Source organism: Echinops telfairi, unplaced genomic scaffold (genome assembly GCF_000313985.2).
Source record: "Echinops telfairi isolate 266 unplaced genomic scaffold, ASM31398v2 ScPeMD7_3;HRSCAF=10, whole genome shotgun sequence".
NCBI lineage: Eukaryota > Metazoa > Chordata > Mammalia > Afrosoricida > Tenrecidae > Echinops > Echinops telfairi.
In genome coordinates, this window is record NW_022103899.1 from 29,210,861 (window position 1) to 29,218,948 (window position 8,088).

The following is an 8,088-nucleotide window of genomic DNA, read 5'->3' on the forward strand; positions in this document are numbered from 1 at the left end:
TTGTTGGCCTTTAGGTGTGTTTTCCAGTCGAGTCTGTTGGGGTGCCAAGCCCTGGCCCCAATGTCTATTTTTGTTATTCCCTGGGGACTTCGTTGCTCTGTTCCCTTTGCTGTTCTGTTCCATGCCCTTATTGTTTTACCTTGCTGTGGTGGGATCAGATTGGGCTGAGTTCCCACACTGTGTCTCCAGTGTTGTCCCCTGTAGGGCTATGGGTCAGTGAGGGATGCCGTGTCTCATAGTGGGGCCAGCCATGTGGTCCTCTCTGTGGATTCGCTACTCTGAGTGGGAATATCGTCCTCAAGGGTTGGTGGATCAGGATGTGCTCCACTCTCTCTTCCTCCCCCTTCATTGCTCCTGTGTGCTCTGATTAGACATCCGGGAGCTGCAGATTCAGTGCTGTCCTCTGAAATAAATTCTTCTGGGGGGAGGGGCAGGTGTCCATGTAGTTGGGATTGGGGCCAGCCCCTCAGACCTCTCCACTGACCACTAACCACTCTTTTGCCTGCATGTAGGGTCCTTATTTCTTGTCCACTCACTCAACCTTTCCTGTTGTTTATATTTCTCTCTAGAGTACTTGTGCTAACCATATGGAGACATGGACAGTCTGATGAACTGAGTATGTCTCCACGCCTTTACCCTCACTTGGTTCTCTCAATTTTTCTCCTTAATCTTGTTTGCCTTGCAAACTGCTGTTTTGTCCCAGTACCTGCTGAGTTCATTTCTTTGTAGCCTTACCATCACTAGGACCCTTGGTGGCGTAGTGGGTTATGTGGTGAGCTCTTCACTGGAAGGTTAGCCGTTGGTGGCGTAGTGGGTTATGTGGTGAGCTCTTCACTGGAAGGCTAGCAGTTCAAAACCACCAGCAGCCCCATAGGAGATAGGTGAGGCTTTGTGCTCCTGTAGAGACTTAGAGTCTCAGAAACCCGCAGGGCCATGCTCTTCTGTCCTGTAGGGTAGCTGTGAGCCACAGTCGACTCAGTGCCAGTGAGCTTAGTTTTGGCTTTAGCACTACCAAAACCCTCCTCCTCTAGGAAATTGCTACAATTTTTACCGGGCTAAGGTTATTATTTTCTCATCTTTCCCCAATTCTAATGTATTCTCCTTGAGGTCAACTACTACCAAACTTTCTAGTGTTATTAATCATGATTTATTTTTAACTAATAAAAACATTCTCTCTAAGGCATAATTTATATCCATTGTTAATGAAACTGTAATTCCAGTGCTCCTCTTGGGAAATTGTGCATTTGTACAAAAAATGTTTTCTAGTACTAGGTGCTGTGCATGGTGTTCAATGTAGAAGAAGGAAATGAGGTGAGACATGCACTTGAATGAGGACAGTACTTTCCCTGTAGCCTTGGAGAAGGGCTCCGGGCTGACTAGGTGGTAGGAGTTGGGAATTAGGAAAAACTGTCATGACACAGCACCTGACTCTGAGAGAATGGTTTTGATACTTCATATAGAGTGCTTGCCACTTAGGAGGAAGTCAGTATTTGTTAATGAGTGAGCATCAATTAATTTGCTTGTTAATAAAATAATGAAAAGTGTAAGCACAATGGTTTTTCCTGCTGTGTTACTAAGCATTGACAGTTGGAACCCTCGTGGTAAAATTCATAAAAGCAAAAATTATTCATGATTTATCTGATCGAATTCTCTCTTTGAGAAGATGTTATTTATATATATAAGGTCATTACTATTATTTGTTAGAGTAGATCTATGGTATAATAAATGCTTCCTGGTGTGATTTTTAAAATTTCTTAAAAACCACATAAATTTTGTTTTGTATGTTAATGTTAATCCTTCAGAGGGGAAAGTCATAAAATAGTTTGTGCAATGTTTCTGAATAGCGGTTTTCCTCCTTAAATGCTAGTTTTATTGTGTTAGTTTTTCCTTTCAATGTAACTTGCCCGTACCCCTTATCGTCCACACCTTTTTGTTTTTGCAGTATCTCTTGCTCCTCCTCCCTCCATCCTACAGGTAACTCCTCAGTTACCTTTAATGGGATTTGTGGCCAGAGTCCAAGAAAATAGTAAGTTTATGTCTTCTTTATGCTTTAGATCAGATTATAGGCATAGAATGTCTTTTATATATGATTGACTCAGTAGTCATTCATTCATTCACTCACTGATGCTTCACATATTTGAATAAAATGATCAAGTCATATGAATGGCTACTATTAAATGAGGAAATAATTATGATGAAGTTATATTTAAAACCTAGTCGCGAAGATAAGACAAATAAAAAGCACATGAAAAGAAGATTTCATCCAACCGGAGAAATGTTGTTTTATCGCCAGATAGTCGTTTCCCCGCACCCCCACCCCCCACCAGGTTGCTCAGACAGGTAATGGTCCAGCTTCCTATTACTGGTGCATTATAGGTACTATGAATGGCCCTAGAATCGCCTCTAATCCTTTGATTTTATGCTGAGGTAAAAATGGTCATTCTATCGTAGGTCTAGAAAACTAAGCTGCCAGTCTATCTCCTAAGAAGCCTCATATTATATTGACAGTGAATTTCGGTTGGCCTGGGGTCTGGTGTATAGCCATGCAGGGTTAGACACTGATTTTTCCACTGAACTGGAGTCAAGCTGTAAAAATCGCTCTGACACTGGTGTTGTTCAATGGGGATTTGCTGTCACAGAGACAAGCGAACGAAGACTGTCTGATAACAAGACTTATTTTTCCTGTGAGCAGTTTACAGAAGGAGCCACATAATCATAAGGTTGCATGATACACATGCGATCAGAACGAAGAGCACTGCAGTGAAGCTGTGTCATTAGCCTGCAGTAGCTGAGTGCTTCTCCTAAGGACGGCCTCTCCAGTGGAAACAGCCTCGTCTAGTGCCCCTGCCCCTGTGGAAGCATTGCCAATACTAGAATGTAAGCTCTGTGAGAGCAGGGAATTTTGCCTGTTTTGTTCAGTGGCTGCTGCCCTAGTATTTAGAAAAATGCCTGTCACAGGTGGTGAGAAAAGCACAAGAAAAGCCCACTGGCTTGATGTCCCCTTTAAGGGCCCCTAGTGTTGCTACTGGGTAAGCGTTGAACCGGTAACCACAAGGTTGGTTCAAACTCACCAGCCACTCCACGGGAAAAAGATGAGGCTCTCTGCCCCCATCCAGATTTGCAGCCTCGGAAGCTCTAGTTAAGGCCACTGTGAACCAGGAGCGACTTGCTGGCAGTGGGTAAATGATCCTTTTGAGCAACACTTTCTTTACATGCGTTTCTAATTTAACTGGTTACAACCCAGCCTTTCTGGTCCACAAGCTTCTTTCTCTTTCAGTACATTTACTTTCTCTACTTGGTGGTTGCTGGAAACAATCTATTTTCTTTTTATTGGGAGGTCTATGAGCATTTCTAATATTTATCACTGTGATTTCTTGAAATTTTTTGTTAAATTTAAGAACTATTGTCATATACAATAAGGTCGATTTTTATATGCTTATAAAATACGCTGTGGAGACCCACTAATGGGGTTGACCCATCCAGCTCAGGGAGAAGATGGCCTCTCAGCAAGTGGGACCCTGCGAGTTCAGCATGTGTCCAGGGCACCACAGCCTGACCCTTTGCCAAGTTTGTGAGCTCACGAGTAGAAGAGGTGGTCACCGTTTTCTGCCTTTCTGTTCGTTTGTTAATAGTCTGCATCTGAACGGGAGCAAGCAGAAAGGGATTGACTGCAGCTGAGTTGAAGGGAGCTCCAGTGGCTTTTCTATTCTTCAGCTCCATGTGAAGCGTTGTGTTACAGTGAAATGTCTGACTCTCGTGACAGTACAAGAGACATCTCCCCCACCCCCATCACATCACTAATTGAACCCCACTGTTTTATAAAGGTAGTCACTTGAGAGGCTTTCTTCCTTTGGCCTTTAATACCATGATTAGCGTTTACCTTGGTGAATTTTAGCAATCACTTGTCATTGCATGATGTCACTTACGCTAAAATTTGAGATTAAAGGCCAGGTCTTAAAACCGACATTGGGGACAAGCCCATGAAACAAACAGGGGTGTTTCTATCATAGCAGCAGGTGACTGCTTTCTTTCTTCTTTGTAAAACACTAGATTTTAAAGTTGAACAGTACAAAGCAGGATGTCATTTGTTTTTACCAGTTATTTGTAAGAGTTGTAAAATTTATAGAAACATCTGAATATTTCAGACCTTAAAAAGTATGGTTTTAATTGAGGATTATTAAAATGCATGATTATAAATTCAAGACCTAGGACCATCTTAAGTAGCTGATTATAGGATATTATGGCAAATACCTGTATTTCTAAAGTCAACCCCCAATCATGATTGCCCCTTCCCTTTCCTTAACAGTCACATGTCTTACCTACAACATGTATGACATAAGAAACATTTATAATGAAATGTGCTGTGACTTTTTGTAGACATAGCAGAATTCATAAATTCAAATGACTGTTAATCTTTTCAAAACATTCCCCTTGGAAGGGTGTATCCCAGGCATTGGAATTATCTTCAGAGCTTCTCAGGTACATAATTTTGAAGATATTCAGTGGTACAAAATATTTTCTCTGTGTTTTGTTTGATTTTAAGAAAAGTCTGGAATTATTTGTAACCAGTCGATTCATTGGCCCCCCAATAACATAGTGAATTAGTTATACTGAGCTAAGTAGTGCAGGTGTAATCAGTCTTTAAAGTTCTCCTATGGTTCTCTTTGCTCTTTAGATAGAATCTAGAATGCTACAAGGTCCTTGCTCACCCTGTATCTCCCCACCTTCAGCTCTTCGCTCCAGCCCCACCGAATGGGGACCGCTCCGGGCGTTGAACAGTCCCTGTGCTCTTCCCGTGCACGCCTCCCTTGTTGCGTGGAGCATGCACCGCCCCTGCCCAGCCCTCCCTCTTGGACTTGCTGGCCATTGACGCTGCTTTCTCGTGCTTTCGGTCTCAGGCAGCCCTCTCTGGGCCGGGTCTGAGGTTTGATCCCGGGCGGTGCTCCCCGAACCCCGTCAACTACATGCTTGTTTTAAACCCTGTTGCCAGGGTTTGCCCACTTGTTTTCCCAGTGCCAAGCCCTCCCATTATAATTGGATCAGTAGGAGCGAGACGTGACTTTACAGTTATTAGATTGCGCCATGCCACAGTACAGCGTTTAAGACCATAGGCATGAAGAGTTCAAATACCTGCTTCCTCACTTATTTGTTGTAGGGCCTTGGATGAATCATTTAATCTTAGCCATTTTCTAAATACTTAAAATGAATATTAAAAAGTGCCACCTCCCAAGACTGAATTACAGACTTAATGAAACAATGGTTCCTAAAGTTGTGAAAAATGTAGCTTATGTTGATGGTGTTATTAAACTGGCTCAGAAACAGTATGAGAAAAGGTTTGGGGGGAGAGTTGTGGGGGAAAAAAAGATGAAAAGGTTAAAAAATGGGCACCAGCAGTTTTGAACCCCTTTGTAGTATGATTTCTCGGGGGTGTTTGGGAAGGCAAAGTCCCCTTGGTTCTGTGACCCTTGTGAAGAGCAGCCTCTCCTCCTCATGCATACCAACAAGACAGACTGTGTTCGTCACACACGATAGATGTGTCATAAAGCATACATAAAAATCACCTGTCTTTTGTTATCACTAAAGGATGCTCTCATGGGTTAGGCATTAAGGTTCCTAACGTAGGTACATTAGTAAATGCACCAAACGGGGGTGGGGGTGGGAGTGGGGTGCGCGTGCGCGTGCAGTGCCGCTCTCGATATTCCCCTAGGAAGCAGCAGTTTCTTAAAATCCATTTGCCTCTGTCAGTAGAGTCAGACTTAAAAACGAGAAAATAAATCGAATTTCCCAGAGAATGTATTGAAACCATCCTGGTGCCTCATAAAGAAGACTTAGTCGTCTCTGGTGAAACTAGGCAGTATCATCGGGCAGTCCCTCAGTGTACGCGGTTGTGCTGCGCTCAGTGTGTAACCAGCGTTGTCTGAGCGCGAGGACTCTGAACGTGGAGATGGCCTCCAGACGCTACTCTGCAGGACCTATATCCGGAACGAATTCTGGGTCAGGAATGAGTCCAAGTTAATTGAAATTCTTTAAAAATAAAGTTACTAGGTAATATTACCTAAAGTTATTCTTGAATTCCTCCCTCCCCCCTGCTTATTTTAAAAAAATATTTTTGAAAACCATTACAAGGAAAGTAGCAGACACCAAATTAAATTTGTTCGCTTGACTCATGTTCTAATACATTATATGCCTAAATTATTAACATTTTGATGACCACTTCTCCCTGGGTGTGGTATAATGCCAAACTATATTGATCTCATTATCCGAAGAAGAGGATTGTGTATTAACTGACGCATGTTTGCGAGACTCGGTTAATGATAATTACCTTGGCTAAACTTCAGTCACTGTCAGTACTAGCTCAAGGCAGAGAAAGCCGTACATGGAAGATAGAAAGAAACATGATAGCTGGTGGGATGACTTCTCTTGGCCCCTGAAGCTTTGTAGGATTACAAAACTTGCAGGTTATGGTCTGTATTCCTTGGACATAGCTTGGATAGAAAAATTTTGGACTTCATGTATTATGTATATAGTTTAATTGTCAGCTTGATACATTCTTAGTTTCAGATGCACCACCTCCACCACCACCTGTGGAAGAGCCAGTCTTTGACGAGTCCCCCCCTCCCCCCCCTCCTCCAGAAGATTCTGAAGAAGAGGCAGCAGCTGTGGTTGAGTACAGTGACCCTTATGCTGAAGAGGACCCTCCGTGGGCTCCAAGAGCTTACTTAGAAAAGGGTGAGTTTCAGAGAGCGATCTGCAGTGAGGAGACGGCTATGTGTGTACGTCTAAATGTACCATGTGTGCTCAAGAAGGCGAAGGAAAATGTGAATGAGCTTGAAAGAAGAAAAGTATACTGAAAACAACAGCGCACACAGACTCCGTACTCACGAAAAATACACTGAAGTCACTGCAGACAAAAACACTTGACATGGAATAGAAAGTGTAACAGCCATAGAAAAAAAGCCAAACAATGGCAACACAAACAAAGCACCACTGGCCCTTGGGACAATATCAGACAGTCTTCAGGAGAGGTGAAAGGGAAAACTACTTGAACATAGTGGCCAAAATGTTTATATATTTAATGAAAACCATCTCAGGTGTACTTCTTGCTATATAACTCATTACACTAAAGTTTAGGGATTAACCATAAGAATAAATGCTGTCTCAGTGTCTGTCCGTGGCTTACCTGTGCCCCTGGGCTCACACTTCATCGAGGGGTTCTCAAGGTATCTCATCATTATGAACTCCCCATCTCCCCCCACCTTCCCTGCCACCCCCCAAGGAACCATTCATCCTACTGTCTCTCTAGATTTACCTCCCCTGGATTTCATATACAGAAAAGTGCTTTTGAAAAGCCCACAAACTAGCAACAATAACAAAGTAAAACAGATAAAAACCCTAGTTGAAAAGAAAGCAGAAAATATTTAAGAACTAGAATAATTTTAAATGGATCATAAGATCAATTGATAGAGTGCTAAAATTTTTTAATCGTTTTATTAGGGGCTCATACAACTCTTATCACAATCCATACGTACATCAGTTGTGTAAAGCACATTTGTACATTCATTGCCCTCATCATTCTCAAAACATTTGCTCTCCATCTAAGCTTCTGGCATCAGCTCCTCATTTTTCCCCTCCCTCCTCGCTCCACCCTCCCTCATGAACCATTGATAATTTATAAATTATTATTTTCTCATATCTTGCCCTGTCCAACATCTCCCTTCACCCACTTCTCTGTTTTCCGTCTCCCAGGGAGGAGGTTACATGTATATCCTTGTATTCGGTTCCCCCTTTCCAACCCACCCTCCCTCCACCCTCCCAGTATCGCCACTCTCACCACTGGTTCTGAAGGGATCACCCACCCTGGATTCCCTGTATTTCCAGTTCCTATCTGTACCAGTGTACATCCTCTGATCCAGCCAGATTTGTAAGGTAGAATTGGGATCATGATAGTGGGATAGGAGGAAGCATTTAGGAACAAAAGGAAAGTTGTATGTTTCATCGTTCCTACATTGCACCCTGACTGGCTCGTCTCCTCCCTGAAACCCTTCTGTAAGTGGATGTCCAGTGGCCTACAAATGGGCTTTGGGTCTC

General features: G+C 42.9%; 1 protein-coding gene across 28 annotated transcripts in view; it reads left to right on the forward strand.

The window, feature by feature from the left end:
* The window catches only part of ABI2 (abl interactor 2), a 113,607-nt gene that overhangs the window by 97,110 nt on the left and 8,409 nt on the right, over positions 1 to 8,088 (forward strand). For 14 of the 28 annotated variants that reach the window (XM_045295527.1, XM_045295557.1, XM_045295540.1 and 11 more), the window contains 2 exons: positions 1,943 to 2,026; positions 6,556 to 6,729. The exons of 1 other annotated variant lie outside the window; for it this stretch is intronic. In XM_045295527.1, the coding sequence (XP_045151462.1) occupies positions 1,943 to 2,026; positions 6,556 to 6,729 (258 nt within the window). The remainder of the gene's footprint in view (positions 1 to 1,942; positions 2,027 to 6,555; positions 6,730 to 8,088) is intronic. 13 more of the 28 variants (XM_004701544.2, XM_045295592.1, XM_045295532.1 and 10 more) reach the window with 1 other exon arrangement.